Raw genomic sequence first — 27650 nt, 5'->3', positions numbered from 1 at the left:
AAGAACATCACAAACACTTTTCTTTATTTGTCAATGTTTCGGTCAGATAAGGACCTTCATCAGCACCTGATTTAATTTGGACCAATTTATTTGCAGTCTGTAAAGCAGGAGCCTCTGTGTAATCAGATTAGCTCTCACTCCCAGAGACTGCTCTGGTCCTTAGTCGTAAGTTCGTAACCAGCTATAATGTAACATAAAATTCTCTAGTGATTGCATTAGCCTCATGTGTCAGACAATGGGGCTCTCTCACAAACATTAGTTAAATCTTTAATGTGCACAGTAAAATAGCGAGAGAGTAAAAACGGACCCATTTGCAAATGCTTGCTTTTAGTATTAACTTAAGTGTTTCATAGTTTCACCGACAGCAATACAACCAATGGAGAAATTGTCTCAGTGGGAGGCGGGATGTTGCTGAAGAATCAAACACTACCAATGTATTATCCACTTATTCTGGGGGGATAATTGCTGAAAATAACAATGTTACGCACAGTGAGCTTGTAGATCTGCTATTTTCGTTGAAAAGATTGGTATAGAGGGAAAAAAGTATTAGTATTAAGTACCAATAAGTATTAGTTTACTAAGTAATAAGTATAGATAGAGGGTTTAAGTGGTTAAAAAGACTAGCTGGGTAGCATTTCCAACGTTAGGAAAGGCCATTTGGCCTGAAAACTAGGGGTGGGACGATTCACTTACCTCCCAATTTGATACGATATTATCAATACCTAAGGTGCCGATTCGATTTATATTGTGATTCTTAATTTCATTGTGATTCAACGATTGTTACGATTCGATATCACGATTTTTTGCGATTATTTTCCAACTAGAGACATGCCATTTGACACTGGCATACTTGGAACGATGCAAGTTGGAAATGCATGCCCCACCCAGTTATTATGTATGTGTCCCTTTTATGCCCATATATGGAGTTCTTGTAACGATGGAAGTTGGAGATCCATGCCCCACCCGTGTCAATATGGAGATTTCTGTATCTGTCTCTCTGTGTCCCTTTATTCCTATATGGAGTTCTGTGTCAGGCATGCCCAAATATGGAGTGTCGATCAGGCATGCCCAAATATGGAGTGTTGTGATGTCAGAACAGGCCAGCTCCATATATGGAGCCTGGGCAGGGGCCCTGGGCAGGGGCCCTGTCCAGAGCCCGGGCAGAGGCCTTTTGTGGCGGGTCTGGACAACCGTGGGTTCGACCAACTCGACACCGGGTACTGCACCCCCTGTGGGGGTGTGGAACGCGTGTGTTGAATTTGAAGTCGGTGGGGAGAACGGTTCTCGAGTTACGTGGATTACAGACGTACAGACGTACGTACTGACAGAGACGTGGTGCATTTATAGATATACCCTGAAGAAGGCAACCTGCTTGCCGGAACGTTGGTTTATTAAAGTTTCTAGCATCGTGACTACGAGCTGTGCGTCCTCTTTTCTTTAGTCTAGATAGGTAGATATGAAATATTGACACTCAATGAAAAAAAATAGATTCTGCATTTTAAAATCAAATTAAAAAATCATGCCATTGCACCCCTACCGAAAACCAGTGTCAATTACAGGACCCTTATCTTTTTCTTACAATTAACGTAACGGTGAAGAGGTTAAGTCTGCACTGAGTTGACTGACACTGATCAGGCATATGACTTTGAATCAGGTACAGCATGTCCACTCATCCGGTTACTTGAATTGAATTCACTCTAAAATGACACTGTGGATTGGATTGCAATTATAACAGCCAGCTGTGAACAAATTCCATTAGGAGATCCTCGTGGAGGCAGACTCTAAATTTCAGGAAATGTCATACTTTCATAAGTTGAGCGATGCTGGTGACTCACCTCTACCTAAGCCAGGGAAAATAAAACACACTGTTAGATTCTGCACCCTTTGTTTTATTGTATTAGAGTCTCTCCATGACCTCTTAATATCCATATAGCTACATATTTGCATATTTGCAGAAGAACAATGAGTTTTCATAGAGTAGAGTAGTAGAGTATATAAGACTTAAGGGCTGCATTTCATAATGAACCTTATCATAATGTTCCTCGTGATAATGCAGCCTGATTCAGTCACTTCGTGGACTGGTCTATTGTTTTTTTACTTTGTTACATCCAGTATTATTATTCTTTGTATTATCTTATTGTATTGTTGTGTCAGCACAGACTTTGCGGAACATGTCCCACCAACATTTCACTGCTTGAACCTGTATGAATGAGTGACGAATAAACCCCTATTAATAGTCCTGTTAAGTAATAACTATCACACTTCTATGTCTTTTGTCTATGTGAGATATAGCCTTTAGTCCAGAGAAGCACCACCACTAACAACTCCATGGATTGGATATTCACCTGGAAATTGTAATTCCCATTTTCATTCAGTATTTAAATACGTACAGAAAATATACAGTACTTTCACCAGAATTCTTCTTGTCATCTGTCTATTCAGTGTTACAGGGTAACAGAAAGCAGTGCCTCAAGGGGGCCCACACTTTTTTGACTTGAGAGCTACTTAAATGATCAACAAGATCTATCCACCAAAAACAATATTATCCCATTTCTGAAAATAGTTTTAAAAAGTTTGGAATGGTGGCACTGTTGTCACATATTAGACAAACGCACTTGGAATGCGAAATAGAGGGGGTAAATGGAATTGGTAGGGTTTTTGGTATATAACTTTGTAATGATATTGATGTTTGTGCGCAACACCCTTGAAAACAAAGTATTGCATTGTGGGTTTGAGCTGACAGGCCCTTTTGATGTCAATAAATCAAGTCAATTCAAGTTGCATGCCAGAAAATATTTAAAATAAAATCATTTCAATTGTATATTTTTAGGGGCATGTCATGTGGTCTACCTGCACACCCTTTGTGATCTATTGGTAGATTGTGATCTACCTTTTGGGCACCCCTGCAAGTCTAACATAAGCACAGGCTGCAGCACATCCACATGGTATAAGGAAATATATTTCAGAATATAATAATATAAATAATTATTCTTGTGTTCTGAGCTAACATGTACCAAACCATGGATGTTGCTTTATCATTGAGCTACCCATTCCGCTCTGTCACTGTATGGTCTCAATAGAAGAGCTAAAGCGGTGCTTTGATGGAGTAGTGAGAGGAATCAGCTTCTACGTGGATGACTTCAGACAGCGTTCACATGGGTGAGCATGCTCCGAGCAGTATGATGGCTTTCAATACAAAACAAAGGACGACAGCAAGCAAAATATAAGCAAATACTGTAGCTGCTTATGCTTGCCAGAGTAAGTGTTAACTCAGGGTGGACCCTAACGCAGAACTGAACTCAGGAAAAAACACTGAAACCGGCAGGATCACACTTGACTTGACTTGCAGATAATACAGGTATAAAATAAACTTAACAGGAACACACAAAAGTATAACACAACTACTCAAACATACACTCAATTAACAGAACTCAAACTAACACTCAGAAAACCAAGAACCTGAATAAACTATAATGAGCAACTGAAAGAATGCACAAGAAAAGTCTGTCAGCTCAGCAGGTGGACCTCAGGTGAATCAACTGAAGGCAAACAAGGCTCTGGAGGAAGGGAGTGGCAGAGGGAAATAGAGTACTGAAATCTGAAGATATAGACTTCAGTACTCTAGACCTAGGGGAATTGGTGACAAGGGACACACACACACACACTCATGTCACAGTCAGGAGACTGTGACATGGGTGTGTGTGTGTGTGTGTGCGTGCGTGCGTGCGTGCGTGCGTGCGTGCGTGCGTGCGTGCGTGCGTGCGTGACATCATTCATAATGAAGACCTTTGAGAACCTGGTACTGTCCAACCACAAAACATCACAGATCCATTCCTCAACATCCTACCGTTTGCATACACTGTAAAATCACAGATGTCACACACTTTGTCTTGGGATAGCTGAACACCTCTCTGCACCTACTGTACTGTATATCAGCATCCTGTTTGTCATCTTGAGCTCCACATTTAATCCAGAATAGAACTGTATTGGGATCTGAGCTTCAGCAGGGTAAGTGCTCCAAATAATCCTGTAAGAGGACATCAGTCTACCCTTAATGCTTCTTTATGCTTCAGTGAAAAACACATTGCTAGACAAAAATGGATTTTCAAATGAAAGATCTACTCAACATTAGCAGTGAAGAGGGCTCACCAACCATCAGTTCATCATACTGTATCTACCTCATGGCCTTGAACTCAAGATGACTTGCGGTGAAATATGGTTGACCTAGCATTTCACTTAATGTGTCCCAGCTGTGTGTTAAGGGGAAAACTGTGCTCCATTGTCCAGATTGATTGCCTTCCTTCCGGCTGCAGGCCTCATCTGATGTACTGTTGGCTGCCAGGGAAATATGGCACTGGCACTGCAACAAAACGTTCATCCCACTCAGGTGAAGTCAGAGAGGAGAAGTGAACTCAGACACTGTCACTCCCACCTTCTTCACAACATCTCTTATTATTTATCTGAGACAGAGTCAGACAGGAAGCTCGTGCTTTTTGTTTGTTGAGGCAGAAATAATGCATTCCGAACTCCGAAGCCATCTGTCTCATGGCGCTGATTGCAAGTTATTACCTATAACTTATTACCTATAACTGGTGTAGGCATATAGCCTACACAGTGGTTCACAACGTGGGGTCCGGCCCCCCTAGGGGTCCTTGAGGGAATTCCAGGGGGTCCCCAGCTAAATGGTAGTTGGGAACCAAATCGACCCTTATGGGTCTGTAACTCAGACCCGTTAGAGTCCATTTGGTTCCATTTGTACACTCAGAGTTAAATTAACTTTGATTTTACAATATACATTTGGGGTCCCAGAGATAGCATTAAATAGGGGCCCGTAGACTAATGCAGGTCAAACTGGGGGTCCTTGAAATTAAAATGGTTGAGAATCAGAGCCATACAATTCTTCTCTAATGGTCCCTGGCATATCTTTTTCAGATGGGGGCTAATTCGTGTCAATTTGGGCGTCCTTGACATGAAAAGGTTTGGGAACCACTGATATAGCCTACGTATGGTAGCAGTCACTTCCTAGAATGAGGCTTCCCTCCAGTAGCACTAAACTCCCCTCAACGACACTTCCTTTATCATTTCACCCATCCTGTGAAGAATAACCTTACAGTGACTGATAGGTGATCATCTTTTAACACAGAATATCTGAAAACTTTTTGTGAAACAATTGATCAATCATTTATTGATTGATAGATTAATTGATTGATATCTGTATTGATTGTGAAACAACCTATATTATAAATAACATACATCTAACCCAGACACGAGTGTGGATTCCGTCTCAGGTTTGTGCCAAATGGTCACACTCCTTTCCCAACTAGTAGTAGGGATGGACTTCAACACGGCAACTCGACATGGCAACTTGCGCACTTTATCGCGCTCAGTGGTGTCTCTCGTCGCTAGAGACGACTCAGCCCCATCCAAGTTGCAAGTTGCAACCCGATGCCAACACCGAGCAATATCAGAGCTAAAAACAAGCGACGTGAAGCTAGGCAAGCCAAAGTATATACGTTTTTGGCCACTGACTTCAGTCAAATTAGCCTGTTCTTTACAACACGTAACAATCCAAGCTCCCAAGCCGAGGGGCGTGACCATTCGGCACAAACCTGGGCCGGAATCCGCACACGCAACCCAGACCCACCATATAATCAAATGGATAACGCAAAAAAAGCAAACAGCTTCTTTCCATTTAAACTCCAAAGGCCACACCCATTTCTAAATTCTCCAATATCTCCAAAGCAGTGCACAAGGCATTGGCATCAGACTTGGCTTAGAGCCACCAACTTGTCAGTCAAGCCACCGGGCCACGCCCCCCCTTCCACTTCTTGGAATGTCTCCACTAAAGGGGTCCTCGTGGGTGTCATCTGACTCTGCTTAGAGCTTCTGAGTCTGACTTACTAGTCGACCCCTCCTGCCATGTGCACTTCCAACTGTTTTGGAATGTCTCCAAAGGGGTCCTTTTTGGGGTGTCATCGGACTGTGGTCAGAGCTGATGGCTATGTCAACCCCTCTGCCACACACCCGTTCTTTTTTAATGTATTTCAAGGGGGCTTTGTGGGGTGTCATTGGACTCAGCTCGGACACCCCGGGTCATGCCATGCCAACACAGGGGAATGTTCTTCCCCTGACTGAAGCCTTTGATCGAGGGACAACTGAGGAGAAAAGAAGAGAGAAAAGGCTTCAAAACATGCATATATGCATGTGACAAACAGATTATTTGACCCCAATGAATCACATTCTACTGAGTCACGTTGAAGCTCTTGAGTGGCCAGGCAATGGCATATATTTAGCGGGCTTACTCATATGGCCTGAAAAGTAGCTAATAAGATATTACCCATATATGTTTTATTATAAGCTCTTGTCTCATGCAGTTTTGACAAGTTCTTTTGCATTTTCTTAATTACCAGTGAGGCGGTTGTGTGGTTGTCGAACATTTTCATGTCAAGGACCCCCAAATTGATATGTCAGGTATCAATTTAGCTTTTTTTCCAAATCTAAAAGCTCACAAACACAATGTGTTGTGAGCTTGTACAGCTATTTTAGAATAGCCAAGAGGGTTAAAGTGGTAGGTGGCTAAACTGAGTTTGATGCTATACTTTTCCTGGAAAAACATAGCATCCTCAAGGACACTTGGGGGTCCCCATGAGACTCCACTATAGATATCCAATAGAAAGTGGCCCTGGGTCCTATATGATTGTTTAACCTTAAACAGCAACATTTATTGTGGGAAGAATAATTTAGATATGATAATAATAGATATGTCACAATAGTGGCCATCTTTGGTTAAAACATTTTAGTGAGCCTAATAAATCAGAAAAGGGCCGAATTGTATACTTTCCTTTTTGCTTCTTCCTTTACAGTATATTTGTATTTCTATGCAAATCTCTATACACACTTACAGTGAAGCAGTTAGCTATTTTGTAAGGACCTTAACAAATATAGGCAGCATAACATTTCCAATTTAATTTAGAAATAAATAACTGTTAGAATCATCACATTAAATGATTATAGACCTATTTTAAAGTGTCAATATTATGTTATGACTACAGCAGGCATAATGTCACATATTCTTTTGAGTAGCCTATAATCAATGTTATTCCTTTATTACACTCGGGCTGGTCGAACTAAATGAAATGTGACTTCTGGCGTCCCCCTATAATTAACTACCATAGTTTGTTCAAATGAAACAGGCAGTAACCACGCCCATCGCGCTCCTGGTTAACCAGACGATAAAATCAGCAGTCAATGGAATTTGACAGTAGCCAGACTACTGTAGCCTAGAATGAGTTAGGGAAAGGCTAAAAAGGTTTTCAGTTGATTGGTTATCATAACTGAATATTTTTGCTCTCCAAATACCGGTATACAGTATGCGCGTAAACAGCCTTCAACTTGCTGCCATATATTTTCCATGCATTAGACACTAGAAAGCTGTCTTGCCCATGAGTAAAAGTATCCTCGAGTTTCTTGTAGATGCCAATTCCTCGGTGTAAAGGATCTCTCTGTGAGTGTGATCGCAGATCTTGCGCAGTAAATGTGGACATGGATCTGAGGCGCTTCTGAGCTTCTCTGGACAAGTTAGCCTAACTCCATAGCATAGCCACGATTGGAGTGACCGGCCGTGCGCACTGATGAGAAACCCAATAATATAGACTGCACGGGTCTCGGTCATGATGGCATATCACCCAATCCACGTCCACGGGTCGACCGGGTATTCGATGTCATCTTTCCTGGCTCAGCCTTCGTTTTTTCCTGCCCTGACGTTTCCTCCAAGCGCCCTTACCCAGCCTGTGGCGGACAGAACGGACTGTGAAGCCGCAGACGCAAGGCGATGCGCTGCTTTGGGACATCGCTGTGGACCACCACCATGCCCCTTTAAAAGTTTGTGGCCAGACGACGAAGTGGACGAGGATGAGCCGAAAGTCTCGCTGGATTCAAAGGATTTGTGGAATGAATTCTACAAAATGGGAACAGAGATGGTCATTACGAAATCTGGAAGGTAAAGATGTCCAAGATTCCTATAGTATGTATTCAAGTGGCACATAGCTTTCTACTTATCTAATGAGATCAACTAAACTTTAAAAATCAGACCCAAAGCAACTTAGAAATCTTAATCCTGATTCCTAAAGCCTTGTAATGTTTGTCTGTTAATTAATAATACTATATTATGTAATAATGAGTTACCACCAGTATTGTGATTGATTGATTAAAATAAATCCATTCTTGTTGTTTTCCATTTGGTTGTATTTTTTATTTTGGATCCACTGCCGGATCCAAATAAACAATACAATTGTTTCTTATATAAGCCTAATTGCCTATAACCGTTAATATAATGGCCTGCATGCTTTTATTCTGTTCTACAGGAGAATGTTTCCTCCTTTCAAAGTTCGCGTCAGTGGTCTGGATAAGAAAGCAAAGTATATTCTACTAATGGACATTGTCGCTGCTGATGACTGTCGCTATAAGTTCCATAACTCCCACTGGGTGGTTGCTGGCAAGGCCGACCCGGAGATGCCCAGGCGGATGTACATCCACCCCGACAGTCCTTCCAAAGGGGAGCAGTGGATGACCAAGCCAGTTGCTTTTCATAAACTCAAATTAACCAATAATATTTCGGACAAGCATGGATTTGTAAGTATAATGACACGATCGCTGTCCATGGTGCTGAAATCTTGTGTGCGTGCGTGCATGGTTTGTGCTGTGAGTGTGCATGTGCCGGCAATGTTTTGTTTACCTTTGTGTGTATGTTTTAACTATAATCAGACTACATTAAAATGTAGCGTATGTAGGGTTAGTCATATTTTAGCAATATTGTTCAAACTATATATTCTGATAGTATTGCTACAGAGTGATTGTTCAGAGGTCTCCCTGTCTCTCCAGCCCTTTGATGACAGGAGAATACATTTTCAGGTAGGTGACACAAGCCAATCAGGAGTAGTGTAGAGTGTATAGGCCTATAGTAGCCTATAGCAGTGGTTCCCAAAGTGCTGTCCGGGGACCCCCAGGGGTCCTTGATGGAGTTCCAGGGGGTACCCAGCTATATGATAGTTTGGAACCAAATGGACCCTTATGGGTCTGTAACTCTGAGAGTGTACACATGGTTCCAATATTTGTACACTCTCTGAGTTAAATTAACATTGATTTTACAATATAAATTGGGGGTCCCAGAGATATAAATGCCATTGAATGGGGGTCCGTAGACTAATTCATGTCAAACTGGGGGTCCTTGAAATTAAATGGTTTGAGAATCACAGCTAGAGCCGTAAAAATCATCTCTTATGGGGGTCCCTGGCATGTCTTTTCAAATGGGGGTCTGTGGGGCTAATTAGTGTCAATGTGGGGGTCCTTGACATGAAAAGGTTTGGGAACCACTGGCCTATAGCATAGTGTTCCAGTTCCAATTTTGTCTGGTAATTTATTGGTGTTTATCACTTCCCATCTCACTTTGTTTAAATGCATTTTAGCGTTTTATAAAGAGCTGGAGACTCCTGTTACTGAACAAACACTCTATTCTATAGCAATGAGTGCTATCAGAATATAGAGCTATTTAACACTTATTTTAACCAAATAAAATACCTTTAATGAACTATATGGCCTATATGTTTTGCACAAATGCTTTGAACAATGTAAGGCTTGTTTTAAAGCGATTTAATGGGTTTATTTAGGACCATAATGCAACAGCATGATTTTCTGAACCTGGATTGTGCCCCACAGGGGACTGTATGCAGTTTCTACAGCATTATGGGGTTTGGGGGGGTAGATAGATAGATAGAATACTTTATTGGCAGTTTAAGAAAATTACAGAAAATGACATTTAAAAAAACGCCAAATGGACTTAGACACAAAAAAGCCTTCGCTTGTTTCCATTGTGGTCCACTTTGTAACATGAAACTATACACAAACATACTGTACAAACAAAACAACCATGGAACATATAATAAATAATCCTTATAAGGCTGGGAGCTATATACATAGAACAAGAGGTACCCTGAGAGAATAGTCCAGAGCCATGATTTCAGGTCTTTCCTAAATCTTACAATAGAATTTAGGGATTTCAGGGCTGGAGGGAGTGCATTCCACAGAGTAGTGGCTGCGTAGTAAAAAGCATCTTTTCCCTTGAGTGTCCTGAAACTGGTGGGGGTTGTCATGTGCTAGAAAGCCCCAGGGCTTTCTAACTTGCTCCGCCAGTTTGTATATGTTGTTTTCTTCTTTACTCATTTATAAATATCGTTTCTTTATGCCACATGCCACAATCACCACTGCCTCCATGCTGAAGGACAATGTGATGCATTGTGGTCTTTCTCTAATTTTGCAGACAATTCTGAATTCGATGCATAAATATCAGCCCAGATTTCACATTGTGAGAGCTAATGACGTGATGAAGCTGCCCTGCTGCAACTTCCGGACGTATGTCTTCCCCGAGACAGAGTTCATTGCAGTCACGGCGTATCAGAATGATAAGGTAAACTTTAACACTATCCCGCACGCACGCACGCACGCACGCACGTGCACGCACACACACACACACACACACACACACACACACACACACACACACACACACACACACACACACACACACACACACACACACACACACACACACACACACACACACACACACACACACACACAATTCAATTTCAATTCAATTCAATTCAATTCAATTCAATTCAATTCAATTCAATTCAATTTCAATTTCAATTCAAAGGGCTTTATTGGCATGAGAAAACATACGTTTACATTGCCAAAGCAGAAAGCACAATACAACAATACATCAATACAATCAAAACAAAAAATATGTACATTTGAACGTCAGAATCTTCAATAGATCAATTTCTATATTGTACCAAGATCACTGGATGCAGGTATAGTGCAGGAATATACACAATGAAATAGTTGCAGGAAAGTACAAACATTTTTTCAAGTAGGTTACTATACTTTACTCAGATGCTTTATTCTCTGCAACAAACAAGAGCCTTATGGACATGAATTCACTTGCTGTATAGCCTAGAAAATACAAACACCTTTCAACCTTTTACATAATATGCACAATGACAGCCATATCTTTTCCCCTTCTTCTGCAGATTACACAGCTAAAAATTGATAACAATCCTTTTGCTAAAGGATTCAGAGACACAGGGAATGGTAGGCGAGAAAAAAGGTAGGCTGCTACATAGCCTGTGTGCAATGAGCCACTTGTTTTGCAACCAGGATGCATATTAAACAGATTTATCTCATTCTTACCACACTATAATATTGATGCACAGGTGGATTTACTAATCAATGGTTGATTTACAGGAAGCACCTAAACCATCTGTCGCTGCACAAGGAATATGAGGAATGCGCAGACTCTGACGAGTCCAGTGAACATCCAGGTTCCAGGGTTCATTCTCCACTTGATGTATCTAACCCTGCAAATCAAGGTAGTAACACCCGATAGCTTTTAATAATGACAATGCATAAATAACGTAGTCCTGAACTTATACATGAATGCTGAAAGTGTTCATGTATAAGTGGGTTTCACTTTCAGGCTATACTATTCTTTTTTTCTGCACCTAGATAGTGTCTGGCTTTGTAAAAAGCATTGATTTGGGGAAAATGACAATTGGCCTATACAGTACATAAAAACAGCCTTTGGGTATACTTCATTCTTACACTGTGCAGGAGGATGCTAAACGTACACCAGTCTTAGTAGTGGTGCCAGCTCACGGCAGAAACATCTAAAGAGATAAGTCTTAAAAAGACAAAAGAGTGGCCGCACACACTGATAGCCGATTATTTATTAGGATGCTTGATATACCCTGAAGAAGGCAGTTGCATCTGCCGAAACGTTGGTTCCTACTCTGCATCCTAATAAATAATCAACACTTTAGCTATGCTGCCACTCTTTTGTCTTTTTAAGATTTATCTCTTTATATACTTCATTCTTAACCACTAAAAAACACTTTCATACCCTGAAGAAGGCATTTTCTGCTGAAACGTTGGTCATTTTAAATTTGCATCGTGACTACGAGTTGTGCTACCTCTCCAATTTAACCACAAACATGGTTAAAATGTTTGAGTTTGAGTTCAATGGGTTTATATAGGAGGGGGGCGTGTCTGATAAAATTCATATTTAAAAAATGATACATTTCTTTATCACAAACACAGCCACTGATGACACAACAAACACAGCGGAATAGTGCACAGAACATCCGAAAATACAAAAAACTAGAAAAGGTGCTCCTCTGAGTTTATTGTGGCCTCCTGGTGATGCTATGATAGGCCAATGTGAAAAGGGTGCCATTTCTTCTTACGCCTTTGACGGCAATTGGACGCTGCACTTATGATTTGAGGCATTTTGTTCCAAAAATGTGTTTTGTAAAAATCAACCTGGTGGTGGTGCAATAATAGGCCAATTCCCTAGTGGGAATGTGCGTACATCGCACGCTGCGTTCATGATTCAAGGCATATTGTTCAAAATAGAGAATCCTGCAAACTTTGGAAGCAAATGTTAGCCAATTAAGATAAGGAATATGAAATATGATCAGACAGGTCTGTCTTGATTACATGACTATAAAGATCATGTGTAGCGATTTGCAGAATCTGAAGGAGTAATTGTAATTTTGCTTTACAAAAGTCAAAAGCCAAGCTTAGCTAATCAGGATGGAATATGGAAAATCGGAGAGGACAGACAGGGACGAAAACAAAACATAGTATTCGGTGGAGACAGTTAAACAGAGTTTAAGTTAAACAGACAAGGCAGTTGGTTCTAGTGGCGTTGTTGATTTGAAGGCAATATAAAGCAGCTCTCAATACTATCAAGTTAACGTAGAAACGTTAACTTGATAGCTGAATTACATAATGTGATATTATTTAAAGATTGGTTAGATTGAGAATTATAACCACATGATAACATTTGAGAGTAGATACGTCTGAATGAAGACCAGAAGCCTAGTATCTTGGTTAAGGGGGATTCTCCTTTGGCTGAGCTATAGATATGTGGATTCCTGTGGAAGATCTGGGTTTGGGTTTGAATGCAGGTGGTTTCAATTCCCAGCTCTGTTTCTATTGGTATTGCATGATTGTAAAAGAAGAACATTACACGTTTTAGTTGAGCTTCAGGGCAATGAAGCCACAGTCAGTAATTCGAATGCTCTTCTAATGTCATTGTTCACTTGTGATTAATCTAATTTCAGATATGTATTTGAAAGTAATGTATTATTTTTCTTCAGATGAGAAAAACAGCGACATTGGACAGGATGTTGAGCCCCAAGATACTGTAACCTGTTCATATCCTTTGAGCCAAAAGGGCAAGGAAACACCAAGGAACAATTCAGACCTCAGGAACAGTGACTATGGGTCAAGGGAAGAACAAAATATGTTCAGACATAAGCACCACAATATGAAAGAGTTCCAGAAGAGGGATTTAAATACAGAAATACAAGATGGAATTGTGCCAACAGAGAGCCCATCACCATTTAGTTCTTGTTACCTACAGCGCTTGGCGATCCAGGACTTGCAAAGTCAACAGTTTTTAAGGCCATTGAATTCTGGACAGAGTGGTTCAGTGGTTCCAGAATCGTTGTCCGCTGTTGGTAAGGGACACCTGTTTGGCTATCTGTCAGGAGCAAATGGACTTGAGAACAAATGCTTACCTTCTCAAAGCATCAGCTATTCGAGTTCCTTCCTGTTCCACCTGTCGCAGCACATTTTGGCGTCTCAGGTAGGCTTGCCTTGAAGAAAGATAAAAGTACTTTTAATTAACCATAGTGTAGTGTAAGCTAACTAAGCAGTTAACACAACAGTGTAAAAGCGCCACTTTACCCATTTTCAACCTATCTTCGTATAATTGGTCCTCTCTAATTTCTCTCTCATTAATACGATAGCACCATTTCTGTCTTCTCGCTCTGTTTTACTACCAGTAACATCAAAGTCCGATTTGGACATTTCAAGATGAAGATTTAAAACTTACAGTATATAAAATATTATACTGTATCTACTTTAATACAAGAACCATCGCTTCTATTTCAGAGTGCTAACTTTGTGAGAAGGGCAAAGCTGTAATTTCTACCTTCATATCCCAATTGACAATACATTTTATGTTTATTTTCTTTCAGGGAATTCCGGGGACACCTTTTGGAGGATTCTTCCCATATCCATACAACTATATGGCAGCGGCGTCCACAATGGCCCCAGCACTGCTCACCTCTTCAGCAACCTCCGGCCTGTACAGGAACGCCAGGCTCGGCACCTCTCCATCAAGCTTGCGATTCAACCCTTATCAGATCCCCACCTCTACTGCACCAAGCAATCATTTTCCCAGCACTAGACTGTCTGGCAAATTAAAAGCAGGATCTACGTTGTTCAAATCAGACAGCACAGACTCAGTTCCGGTGTCTGACTGTCACAATACTGGGATCAACAAGATTTTGTCACCTAAAACTCTGATAAAGGTTTCCACTAATGAGCTGCAAAGTATAGTGGACTTGAGAAAACAAACATGCCACCCATAAACTCATGTGATGAATAAATCAATTCACAAATAATTTCACCTAAAATGATCTAGTATGACTGTGTAGCTGCAGTTATTTATTTTTGTATATATACTGCCACTAAGGAAACAAAATCTAATTGTAAATGGTTAAAATATATAGAATATTTTTGGGTAGTAAATGCTCTGCAACACTCAAATTGTGTAAATATGCAATACACTTAAAGATGAATAATACATAACTTATATTAATTTATTTTGTATTTACATTCATATAGATATGTAGTGTTCTTTTAACACGTGAAGATACAGTGATTTCTACCAATTACATGCCCGAAATAGGGACTCCAGGGTGAAAGTGGTTTTGGTTAAACTATTAATTTCCAGAGGTTAAAAACTGCCCCCTGTAATGAGCATCATGCAAGTCAGCAAACAGGAACAATGGGGCTGGGTGGGCCAAATAGCTCTATATTCCCATATGGCTATAAACTAGAGTTGGTTCAGTAATAGGTGTTCCCCATCTCTCTCCAGTTATATTCATTTTCAGTTCGGGATAGCAATTTCATCCAATCAGGAGATGGAACTCATACAGGAGGATACAGGAAAAAACAAGTGAAATTGGAACAAGTGATGAAATATATTTATTTAACCAGCCAACCAGGTGGATGGGGACGGATTAACCCCCACGAGGTCCCCTGGGCTGGAATTATTTTGGGGGGCCCCGATTTCGGGTTTTTTCTTTCTTTTTTTGGTATCTTTTTTAGCTAAATTTCACACAATCAACAGCCGATGAAGGTCCCCAGGAGCCCTTTTCAGGGCATCAAACCCAGTACTGTGCAGTCCATTTTCCCTGATGGCCCCCTGAGAGCCAAGGGCCCCTGGGCCCTGGGCTTTAATTGCAATTTTCACAAAGATTCTGGCCTTCACTAATGTTTTCTTAGAGGGTCCACAGCAAAATTAGGAACAATTAAACACTTACCCTATTTTATTTGAAAATAGCGCCAATCTACAAGCTCACATACATGTAAATGTGGGGGTCTTTGATATGACAATGTTGAGAAACACTGCTTTAGAGGTTTTAACCAACTTGAAAATTACAATTATGCATTTGATTTTTTAAGGAGAAACTTACGAATAATATTGGTGAATGATTCTTTTTAGGTGGAGTTCTGTTTTGCCTGGCACCCAAGAAAGAAAATATTTTTATTATTATTATGTTTAGTTCTTGATGCACATTGATTTGATTTCCCTGCCTTACAGAGTCTAAATTAATTTAAATGAAACCATGTGAAATTTTTGTCTTAAAATGATATCCGTGGCTGTTTTTCTTCCTGGTGTTGCGTGACAATACCTCACTGCTGCAACATTCTTCACTCTTGTCATCTCTCAGCAAGTCCATTGAAGCCGACAGTCAACAGCTCTGTAAGACTGGGAGGCCCATGGACCTAATGAGGTTGATTCTGATGTGATGGTTTTGGACAGCGATCCTCCATTCTCTCTAGACACTGCTTCCCCCTCCCTCTCCTGCAACATGTGACTCATTAAAGTTCTTCACAATTACACTTTCATGTCAGATTTTTCTGTTAGACATGCGTTTGTAGCCAGCTAGCCACACATCATTGCGTAAGCAGTCATAAATAACACCAGGTTTTGCAATATGTCAATGTTTCTGTGTAGAGAACAATGCGCTCTTGACATTGCACTTTGGTTTACCAGCACATCTATGACAGTCTGACTATATTCAGAACATGCAACTAAGTTGCAGTTTCGAAAGGCCAATTACGCCCTGTATACTTAGTTGACCGAAGTCCCTCAGGGGTATATACTAGGCCCCGACCTGTTATCCCTCCAGTTTACACTAAATATCTTACCTGGCTGGAAATGATGTCACACTTGCATGATCTATTTTTGTGAATGTTTGTCCCAGAATAGCTATATTAAGGTTGATGTGGTTAAAGCACATTCATTAATTGATGACAGAGAGTTCGGTTTTAATATGGATACAGTCACTGCCCACGAGTGTGATGTGATGTGTTTATGTGTCTGTGTGCAGGTAAGTCTTCATGTGTCCTGCTGACACATGAACACTTCTAGCACTTGCAATATTTAATTGCAAGTGCGAGATCATAATAGCAGAGTATAGCATAAACTCTGGTCATACAGTAAATAAGAGTGCAGAGAAAAATGTGTCTCAAAGTCAAGACAACACACTATCTAAAAAAACATTAACATTTAGGGTGACAAAACCTTTGAGACCTTCAGACTACGGCGGAAAGACTGGGAGTGAGTCTGCAGTTCTGATTGAAATGGGAAGTTTATTCCAGTTTGGGAGATAGGAGGGAGAAAAGTCTAGGATGCATTGTCCTGCAGTGTTTTATGCCATCAAGTGATATGGACTTGCACATCATTAGGCTGCAAATAACACCTGGCCATTAGTCAGTTCGCATCTGGACATTCTGCACTTTGTAAAACTTTACAGTACCGTTAACATCAGCACCATACTGTCACGGCTTGAGAGGATGGTTGGCTCTAATGTATGGGTGTGGGTGGAGCAGTAAGGATTCAATCTGATCTGTTCAGTAATAACTGATAATGTGCCATTCTTCTGGAGGAACGTGTTGTACTCATTACGGTTGGAATCCATATGGGACTGGGGTCAGGCAGGTCAGCTGCAGATTTGCGTCAGTGTCCTTGGCTGGAGCCACAGTCCAGCAGTTGTTTGGGTTTGTGTCAAGTCAGCTTAAGCATCAAGGTGCCTAGATTCACAACCTCCGTATACAGTGAGTATATAATTAAAGCCGTCATTGCTTTAATTATATACTGACCCTCAACCCTCCAATCTAATCTGGTGAAGTGTTGTTCCCATATATCCAAGACATACTAGGAAAGAACAAATAGATGGAAGAATGATTCAGGGATGTGAGTGATTTGATCCTGGCTATTGTGCTGCAGCGCAAAAAAAGATTTGCTGCTAAACTATAAATAATAGACCACTTTTGAGATTAGTTCATTTGGTTACATCATGGATGTAGATTTGGGGAAAGTACTAATGTCCATTAAGGCAGGCATTCCCTGGACACAAAATGCCAAAAGGCTAAACGGTTGACATTCCTTCATGATTGGTGAGTGAATGGCATTTCACAGTATAGACCAAATCACATCACCACAATAACAAATTTACCTCCGGGTAGACACATACAAATACTTTTATAATCATATATATGGTATAATTATTTTTGTCTCATTTGTTTAGTTGGATTCTCTTTCATTCACCACTGGTCATATTTGTGCAGAAATATAGAAACTTCTAAAGGGTTCACAAACATTCAACCATCACTGAATCTCAGAAAGGCTAAATGACTGGAGCAGGATTATTAAGCATTCCCCCACCAAAAAGAGAGTTGGAGTTATGGCAAAATTTGACTTAACCCAGATGACAGGTTGCAAAGGGACAAGGAGGGAGATGACCTTATAAACATGTACACAGAAGGTTACACAGACTCTGGGATATGACAGGTAGTGCTTCATTGTGACAGGTCATGTCACTTTGGATATAGACACACCACTTGAATACACTCTTTAAGGGCTAAACCACACTGACAGGCGTCAAGTCTCTCAAACACTGTGAAGAGTGAGGACACTTCAAGACAGACTATTTCCCAACTGACAAGGGGTGGTCAGAGTTCCTAGACTAAAGCCCCCACTTCAAAGAATTGTGTGTATATACTGTATACTATATATATTATACAACATTATGAGCTGTCACCTGTAATATCCATAACGACCATATTTGGAAGTAATGTGGCAAAGTCAAACATACAGATAGGCCAGGGTTAAAGAAGTCAATTTTATTCCTCAATCAAATTGAAAAATATTTGTAAATGTTCTCCTTTGTATACACCTCAGCACAGCTCAGTGCCTCCACAGCACAAACTCAATAGACAAAAGAAAAATGTATCAATCAACCCTTCTTTGTGTAAACAAGGACATGCTGATCAAGAAACTTACTTTAGTACAGCAAAACAAAAATGTTCACAAAGCAGTCTGTTTTGTGTGCATAACCAATTTCAAAAAGGTTGAAGAGGAAAGCCATTCTACAGTAGTTAAAACAAAACATGTGGACCTTGTACTTCAAAAAACCACAATATTAAAAACACAGGTAAAGATGAGAAACAGCTAGGTTACCAAACATGAAATTCCTTTGAATTTGCGTTGATGAGTCAAACAAACATGGGCTCCTCTATAAGAAAAGACAAATGAATGCAACTCAAGCCACCTAGTTGCATGGAGGAGTAAATATATTTACATGGAAAGAATTGGGGCCTGCTGGCATAGCAGTCCAGGCGCATACCACATATAAGCACATGCCTGTGTCGCGGGTACGAATCCCATTACAGAAAACCTTTTATGTGTGTCATTCCCAGTCTCTCTCCATTTTCCTGTCTATCTGCACTCCTGTCCCATCAATAAAAAGGCAGAAAAGCACAAGAAATATCTTAAAAGAAAAAACCAACAATGTAAAGAATTCCTGCAAAGTTCTCATATGTGAATTTATTTAATTTGACCCGACCTTCTAAAACCCTTGTAAGGCTTATTATTGTAAGGCTCACGAACACTTGGGTAGTGTCATAGCTTACAATACAATACACAGAGCACTGTGGATATCTATAGCAGGAGAGTCAAGGAAAGTGACATGTTGCAGGTGTCAGTTTGATGTCCTCATACACTTTGCTAAACCTCTTATCTTCTCAGCCCTTGTGCTGGACTACTCACGGGGCCTATATGGGCAAGCTGTAGAAGTCAAATCTCATGGAAAGCCTTTCCCCCAGAGGTACGAGACCTGTCAAAGGACACGGCTCTGGAGACGGTTCTTAATCATCAGCTCATCTCCTTCGAGAAGAAACAACTGAAGCGATGTGACAGGTCGGTTGAAGATATACAAAAGGATAAAATAGGTGTACAATCTTATAATGTTAAGGTCTGTACTATGGCATCGCACACAGAATATAGCACACATTATATATATATATATATATACACACATACGGTATATAAAATATATGCACGTTGCGAGCTTCCGTTCAATTCTTAAACATTCATTTCCCATTTTATGGAATTTCGATTTTTCTAAATGAAATGACTTTGGAAAAAATCTTTGATTTGTTTTTAATTAATGATTTTTTTCCTTTTTTGAGAGGGGGGTCAATAATATGAATAAATAACTAAATGTAGGAAACAAAAAAATGAAATAAAGGGACCCATAAAAATTGGTCTGTGACTCACAAATAGGTCCCGACCCACTGTTTGGTAAACAGTGGCCTACAGTATAACCTCAGTATGTGGTATGTAGTATAACTTTTGGTTCAGAAAGAAAATAGAATACATAAAACGAATTCTATGGTATGGTAATAAAAGAAAATCTTGTAGGACTAATGATACTAGCGGTGCTTAACATGTGCAGAGGCATTGAAGGAAGAGTTACAACAACTTCATGGGGCCAGTCCAATGGCGGCCCCTGCTGGCATAGCAACGAGCAGTGTCTGTGTTGGATAGCCTAGGTGCTCTTGGTGGATTGATAACAGGAGCTGTTGTAGGAGCTATAGGCTGGTGTACGGTGGTGACATGATGCTGAGGCTGACTGCAGTAGCAGAGTGTAGGTGAACAACAGGAATGCCTACTGTGTTCATAGAAACAAGCAGTGGGTTGGACAGCGTGCCGGGTGCTTTTGGTGGTTTGTTGGCCCGCCTGCCGGGTGCTTTTGGTGGTTTGCTCATAACGGGAGCTTTTTTAGCTTTTTTGTTTTTTTGGCCTCCAAGTCCATCAGATTTTCGTTTTTTCTTTTCACCCTGTATCTTTTTTGACTCGGCTCCTCCATTCTGACTGCAGCCTTTTCGCTTGGCTCCACTCTGTCCAGGAAGTGGCCTAGAAACTCTTTGTCGACCTGGTAGCTCCCACTTTTTACTGTCAGAAGAATCAAACTGCCCAACCGATATTAATCTCAGTGCTTTATAAAATCCCACTGGAGTCGGCATAGGATTCCTGTATCGTACACAGCTGAATACACCCTCCAGACAGTCCAGGGTGAACCTACCCGTTAGGACAAACGTGTGTCCTTTAGTTAGCATCTCTTCCTGTATTGCCAGCATAGAGCGGGTCGCCATTACAACCCCCGTTTGTATGGGTGTCGAATCACCCATCGTAATCGTCCCAATCGTAATTTTGCCGAACAGATCAACTATGCCGTTGAGGAAGACCTTGGTGTTCTCATACTCCGGAGTCTTTAGACTGCTCAGTGCCGTAACTGGCTGGCGGAAGGACATCAGATCAAACCAGCGACTGACCTGCTCTAGGAACCATGCTGTTGCTAAATGGGATTGGGGTCGTCCTTCTTTCTGCACCATGTGTTTCAGCCCAGCACTAGTTGAGGTGCTGAAAACATCCTTGGCAGGGCCAACTTTCATGTTTTCAAAAGGAGTAGGCTCAATAGATTTCCTGGACAGCTTTGGGGCTATTTTTAGTGCCGTCCCTTCCTGGAAGTTTACGAGATCCTTAATGGGCTCTAGTGACACTGTGTTAGATGGCAAATTCTCTTTTTCCACAACATCATCAGGAATTGTGATCACGTGGACAAGGGCATTCATCATGTTTGTTACCAGATGGGGGACATCAGGCATAAAATACAGCTGCCTGTCTGGCGTCACAGGATGTGGGACGGATGTGTTGCTGTGGTCCACCCCAAAAGCTCTCCACATGGATTGGTTGGGGCTAGCCATGTCAGTGGTGACGTCGATGACATGCAGCCCAATGGCTTGGGCTCTCTGGATGATCTCCAATATGATAGGTTTGTACACTTCGCCTTGGGTTGAATTGCCACTGTAGTGGTAAGCTACAATCTGTTGCCACTGTGTTGTTGTAGAGCCAGCCAACATGAAAACGCATGCGTGTGTTGCTGGCCCAGTGTGACCTGGCAGAGTGACATCCCCATACTGCCGTCCTGAGCCCTTGTGTACTTCAACACTGGGAGTGAGGGCCATCTCGTCCAGCGTTAAAACGCACTCCCTTTCCAGTTCACTCATCCCCACTGCCTTAATTTTCAGAATGTCAAAGACCTCCTCTAAAATCCCTGGCTCAAATTTAACCCCTTGCATTCTCCTCTGCAGTGTCCTTATTGCAGGCAGAGGGATGTGCAGATCTTGGAGGGCCTTGTAGCCCGTTGGTCCTGCAGCAAACATGATTTGTAATGCCCTTTCGATGGTGCTATTACTCCACAACATTCCCTGTGTATTATCTCGGCCTAATGCCCTAATCTGGTCTTCGGAAAATACTTCGGACAATTTCCTATCCTTCTTATCCATTCTCTTTAGCAAAGCTGCCTTTTCTTTTCTTACTCTTTTTAATGTGCGCCGTGCCTTATTGGCCTCCCTCTGTGCTTTCTGAGTAGCCCTCTTTTGCTTTTCTAACATTAACTCCATCTTTCTTAGATTCATCGTGCCGATTCCTGCAGGTTGCGCTCTTTTTTCTTTTTTCTCTCTTTGCTCATCTATCAGAGGTTCTTCTCTTTCAGCTGTCTGTCTGTCCTCGCTTGGAATTCCCGTTTCTGCCCCGTCCTTGGTTGGAATTCCTGTTTGTGCCCTGTCCTCGCTTTGAATTCCTGTTTGTGCCCTGTCCTCGCTTGGAATTCCTGTTTGTGCCCTGTCCTCGCTTGGAATTCCTGTTTGTGCTCTGTCCTCGCTTGGAATTCCTGTTTCTGCCCTGTCCCCGCTTGGAATTCCTGTTTCTGCCCTGTCCTTGGTTGGAATTCCTGTTTCTGCCACATCCTTGGTTGGAATTTCTGTTTCTGCCCCTTCCTTGGTTGGACTTCCTGTTTTTGCTGTGTCCTTCTGTGGAATTCCTGTTTCTGCTCTGTCCTTGCTTGGAATTCCTGTTGCTGCGCTGTCCTTGCTTGGAATTTTTCTCTTTACTCTGCGCTTCCTTGGCATTTCTTCTTCACCTCTGTCCTTGCGTCCAAATTTAATCTCTGAAATGGATGTAAAGAATACAGGCCACATAGTTAGGATTAGAGGACACAATAGTATGAAATATAACTGCAAATAGATGTTCCCATATACCTGTGCCAGCTACAGCTGTGTAATTGTGCTCTCCAGGAACAGGTACACCGGTGGTTCTAACTGTAGGTGGCTTTCTTTTTTTCACTTTGGCACAATGTGCAAATAGAGTAGGGATTGCATCTTTCCTGAGCCTTTTCTTGCCCTTTTTTGTTGTTGTGAATTGATCTTCCTCAAAGTGTGCCTGTAGAGTAAAACTTTGTTTATTTTTTGATTATTGTACACAAACACTACACATCAACATTATTTATTACAGTGTCCTCACATTACCTCACAGAGCTTTCTGTTTTTGGTGACATCTTTCAAGTCCATTCGCTTCACTTTAATCAGCCATTTCTTCCTTCTTTCAGGATCTACTGGGAAAGCGTACATTTTCATTCCTTTCTCCGAACGGCTGCTGCATCCCACCGCCTCACAACCGCCCATGTTGCAAGAGGCTGTCTACAAGGAAAGAATGAGCAGAGCCCAAGCATTGACTTTATTAAACCATTAAGACCTAAATCATGACATTTTTATGAAAAACCTATGTTTCTTATCAGTGGTTCTCAAACTATTTCATGTCAAGGACCTCAAAAATGATATGCATTTGGCCGCCGACCCATCTCAAAATATGTTGTACCCTAGAAGAAGCAAAGATATGTGTTCTGTGATAGTATATATATTCAAAGATTTGCGCCACATTTCATGACTTTTCAAAACTTGACGAGTTGTGAGCTTGTATATTGGCTATTATTAGCAAGTGTAAAAACAGTCATTACGATGGCATCAAGGCCCACCAAAATATTGCATTTATAATCTATGCAGACTTCTAAATTGTACTAGTCCTGTCAACATCCTGCCTGTGTAATGATGACCACTAAAGTGAAATTGTTTTATCTGTAACAGTGTTCATTTTAAATTCCTTTAACCCCAGTTTGTGTGACTGTGTTCACTCCAAAACAATAACAGTACGATTTGGTCAATAGGTGGCAGTGCAAGACCACACAGATCAGACCTGAGAGGTAGAGATGTGTAGGCACTGGGCAGACCGGGGGGCGGGTGGAGGTGGCTCAGGGGTAGAGTGGCCGGATGGGAAACGCAAGGTTGCCAGTTCGAACCCCCAGAGTTAGCCTCGGTACCCAGGCATTTATTTTTGAGCCGCTCGCTACGGCTCAAAAAATGAAAGCCTGGGGGAACGCGAGACATTTCCTGGTGTAGGAGTGGGAGTGAACTACAGTGTAGAGGGGTGTCGCTCTTCCACTGTTTTCCACCAGGGAGGGTAGGGGGGGGGGGTTTGGGCTGTGATCGGTGAACCAATATTTCTCCAGCGCTTGCTCCATGCGTGCCCGCCCCTCTAGACCAGAAAGCACGCTGGAAAGTACGCTGGCTGGGCCAGGCTACCCCAGAGTTGGTGTCGAACTGTTCTTGAGCAAGACAATGGACCCCTAATTGCTCCCGATGTGCAGGGTGCCTTGCATGGTTTTCTCTGTTATCGGTGTATGAATGTGTGTGTGTATGAATGGGTGAATGCAATGCACATCTATGTAAAGTGCCTTGGATAAAGGCGCTATATAAATGCACCATTTAGCTGTTGCTAACAGTCAAAACCCAGCTTATTTGTTGATGTAAAGAAACATTACAGTTACGTCTTGTGTGTGTATAAGTAATATTACTGCTATTGGCCCAATACTAAAAATCATTATAGAAGAGTGACATACCTCCTGTCTTGGAAGACTGACAGAACTCGCCCTTCTGTCTCAGAAGAGGACAGGTGAGAATCGACCCGTGGCCTTGGACAGCTGGAGGCGGATCCACTGACCGAGGTCCGACTGGCACACTAAAGGTGTTCTTTTCTTCAGCCACTGGATGGACCTGTTAAGCAGTGGTGGAAAAAGTACTCAAATGTTTTACTCAAGTAAATGTATCAATACTGCAATATAGATACAAGTAGAAGTCCCGTATTCAAAATGTACTCAAGTAAGCGTACAAAAGGATCAGCATCAAAATGTACTTGAAATTGAGAATTTCACAAGTTCAAAATGTGTACACAATCTTTTGAAAATAGCTGATCTACAAGCACACAATGTGTCACATCGCAACACATTGTGAGCTTGTAGATCTGCTATTTTAAATGGCAGAAATGTATATGGAGCTGAAATTACAAAGTAACTAGTAACTAACGTTTTCAAATTATTGTAGTGGAGTAAAAGTTGCAATTTTGGCTTAGAGGTGGTAGTGGAGTAGAAGTAAAAGTATTGGAAATTACTAAAACAATTGGTGTACTTACACGTACAGTACTTAGTTACTTTGTGTCGTGTTCTTTCCAACCAACAGCATGACTGAATGCAGTCAGTCATGTCTTAACTTGAACTTATATGACACATGGAAATAATATTATCAACATCTAATTGTTACAGTAGTAGTAGTAGTAAGCATAAAACAAGGATAAGGGGCCTTGGCAAAGTTGGCAATATATCAATGTTATATATCTCAAATGTTATGATATCATCTGGGATATTGCGAGTGTGACATCTGTCTTTTCCTGGTTTTAAACAAACCAGGATAGTAATAATAGTAATAATACCATACAATATAATCATGATGTCGTAAAATGGCTGCTGGAAATAACTGACAGAACACAACAATTGTGTGTACAATTTCCCATTGCTGTCATACACTGGTGGTATTCACAGCATTTGGTCATGTGGATGAATTGATATCCTGTTGATACAAACCTTCTGGTGCTCCGTGAAAGAAATGAATTATCTTTAAGTAGTGTGGTAAAATATGGACCACTAACAGTACACTATTCAGTTATGTTCATGTCTGGTGAACTCAATTAGCTTCAGTCGCCCATGCAATTTACTTTATGTGAGCTTTGGGTCCCAAAGCATTTGCATTATCCTTAACCTGTGCTTTGTGATGAAATCCTTTGAGGCTCTAGAGTCCCCCATGACCATGGTTAGAACAAAAGATAGCCTACAGCCAGGTGCGACCAATTGTTTTGTTTAGTGTCAGGAAAGACTTCCCTTTTGTCAGTATGCTAAAATGATCAATAATGGCTAACCACACTATGCTTTAACTCTTCCTAGAATGCAGCTTTATTGACTTTCTTAAACATGGCTATAACATTCCATGCCATACTAAACAATAAGAAAGAAAGAAATTGTTATCGTAATTCAATTGCATTAAATATTGAATATAAATATATGATAAAACACGTGGTAGTTTTGCTGCATTTGCAAAGGATCAAATCCATTCCTTCCTTCCATTTTAGTATAAATAATGGTAAGTGTTCTTTTCTTGTTTTTCATCGACCCAATAGGTTACCCCGGAATTTCTTAAAAATTAACAGTGACTGAAAGGCAACAGGCTAGCTTTTAATGATCTCGAATCACAAAAAATGTATAACATAAACATTACAGAGATTTTAGTTGTCAGTCACTGTACAATGCTTTAAACAGTTGTGTTGCATACATACCTAAAATTGCCGATATGTGCGCGGCTTGCGCCGCTCTCGATGAAAACAATGTGTTCACTCCTGCTTGTCAGTTGTCACTCTCGCGCTGTTTTCTGCCCCCTCAATGAAGCAACTCTCCTTCAACCTCTCTGAAACATGTGTAAAGAAAATTGGTGATGATAGATTAGGATACCCTGCGCGGACTCAGTTAATTTCCATTGTATTATTGGTTCAAGATTAAGACTGGACTGAAACTTTACTCAGAGTTGTTGTGGTTGTTGTTGACAGCACCGGAAGTGTTAGAAGTGGGTGTTACATATAAATATGTCCGGGCTGCGCGCTGCATTATCAGTTCCTACTTGTAGACTACTGCAGCATGGCTAAGTTTTCAGGGGCGTTGACGTAGAATAGATTCACGCGTGGTCAAATGCTCATATCAAATCTATGGCCTCTGAAGCCACCTGGTGGATAACAAATGCTACTGCCGTATGCTACTGTACTAAGACAAAACAGCCCTTGATAATGCCATTCCCTAGTAAAAAAATTAAATAAATAATGGGGTGGGGTATAATGGCTATTTTACTAAATACAACTCTCATGTGTTGACGAAACCAGAATGTTGTGCTTTTAAGAACTGAACTGTATCATGTAGCCATTTGTGTTGATTCACGAGGTGCAACTGGGCTTGCATTTGAGGCCCAACATTTGGAGCTAAATTCATGCTAACTTTGGGACTAAGTATCTACGCTTTAGTTCGGAGCTAAAGCGTAGATATGAGGTTCCGAACGAAGCTAGTTTCATGCTTGTGTGAATACAATACTCCTTTTCGAGTCCTCTATATTTGTCTTGTAATTAGTATTGTACCTGTAGACAGTGTTGTGCATACTTAGCTAATGTTGTTACTCCCGTGGTTGGAATGGCATCTCGGAATGGAATGCCACGGTCTCAGTCTGTTCCCCTTTTGCCCTAATAAACGTCTCTGAGGTTCAATGACTTCAGAGTAAAGTTTAAACTCTGTACCTTTTCACCAACTAAGTAGAGAATGGTTACGGGCCGGCCATAGAGTAAGACAACTCCGTTCACTTCATGGGGTCAGTACAATGGCGGCTCTTCTACATAGAATTATATTGGCGAATAGGGACACCGGAAGTTTAAAGAATGCATTGGAGTCTATGGGCTCGCGCGAGTACATGAACCACGTGACCGGGTAGTGGTCTGCCCCCTCAATGTCGCAACTCTACTGAGTTGCCATAGAGTAGAGTCTACTCCTGGCTCTGGTTACAGACAGTAAACATACAGTAAGTATATTATGAATGAGCACGACGCCATGCACCACCCAACCAAACTTCCTTGCAACCGCAGTACCCAAGGAAGACAAACAGCCTGTGATACCAGATTGTGTGAGAGAAATAAGCATCCAGGACAAACCTGGTCTACCGGTATAAAACAAATAAAACCAAAAAGAAGCGACTAAGCTCTTTGAAAATAGCCGATCTACAAGCTCACAACGCGTCGCCATTGTGAGCTTGTAGATCGGCTATTTTCAACAAGACAAATATTGGAAATAAGTGACAAATGTGTAATATTTTTAAAAACATTTTAACGACACAAATCAGGTATGGGGGGGGGG

The 27650-nt window shown here is 41.2% G+C and overlaps 2 protein-coding genes across 5 annotated transcripts; one reads left to right on the top strand and one right to left on the bottom strand.

Moving 5' to 3' along the window:
* Window positions 1-7718: 7718 nt before the first annotated feature.
* LOC306928783 (T-box transcription factor TBX2b-like) lies at window positions 7719-11168 on the top strand (the record flags this gene model as incomplete). Its single annotated transcript, XM_079509056.1, has 4 exons — window positions 7719-7999; window positions 8364-8631; window positions 10316-10462; window positions 11088-11168. 4 exons carry the CDS (start codon window positions 7719-7721, stop codon window positions 11166-11168), a joined length of 777 nt encoding a protein of 258 aa, XP_079365182.1.
* Window positions 11169-18304: 7136 nt separating this feature from the next.
* Window positions 18305-27416, bottom strand: LOC306928516 (uncharacterized protein). 4 transcript variants are annotated; one of them, XM_079508711.1, is made up of 6 exons: window positions 26885-27416; window positions 26042-26169; window positions 24279-24432; window positions 22852-23022; window positions 22585-22765; window positions 18305-22493 (listed from the first exon to the last, which is right to left on the bottom strand). In XM_079508711.1, the coding sequence occupies exons 4-6, from the start codon at window positions 23005-23007 to the stop codon at window positions 20074-20076; spliced, it is 2757 nt and encodes a 918-aa protein (XP_079364837.1). In that variant the 5' UTR covers window positions 23008-23022; window positions 24279-24432; window positions 26042-26169; window positions 26885-27416; the 3' UTR covers window positions 18305-20073. The 4 variants fall into 4 exon arrangements, with proteins under 4 accessions (XP_079364837.1, XP_079364835.1, XP_079364838.1 ...); XM_079508709.1 differs by having other exon boundaries at window positions 26907-27416; XM_079508712.1 differs by having other exon boundaries at window positions 22852-23018; window positions 26907-27416.
* Between the last annotated feature and the right edge of the window lie 234 nt (window positions 27417-27650).

Source organism: Electrona antarctica (genome assembly GCF_951216825.1).
Source record: "Electrona antarctica genome assembly, chromosome: 8".
In the NCBI taxonomy this organism is placed as follows: Eukaryota; Metazoa; Chordata; class Actinopteri; order Myctophiformes; family Myctophidae; genus Electrona; species Electrona antarctica.
This window is presented reverse-complemented; position numbering and strand designations above follow the sequence as displayed.

Excerpts from the sequence above, each read along its gene's own strand:
- LOC306928516 (XM_079508711.1), bottom strand. The coding sequence starts at position 23,007 with ATGGGCGGTTGTGAGGCGGTGGGATGCAGCAGCCGTTCGGAGAAAGGA. Across the intron at positions 22,766-22,851 it reads AAAACAGAAAGCTCTGTGAG|GCACACTTTGAGGAAGATCA; the intron begins GTAATGTGAGGA and ends TTTACTCTACAG. Across the intron at positions 22,494-22,584 it reads CACAGCTGTAGCTGGCACAG|AGATTAAATTTGGACGCAAG; the intron begins GTATATGGGAAC and ends CATCCATTTCAG.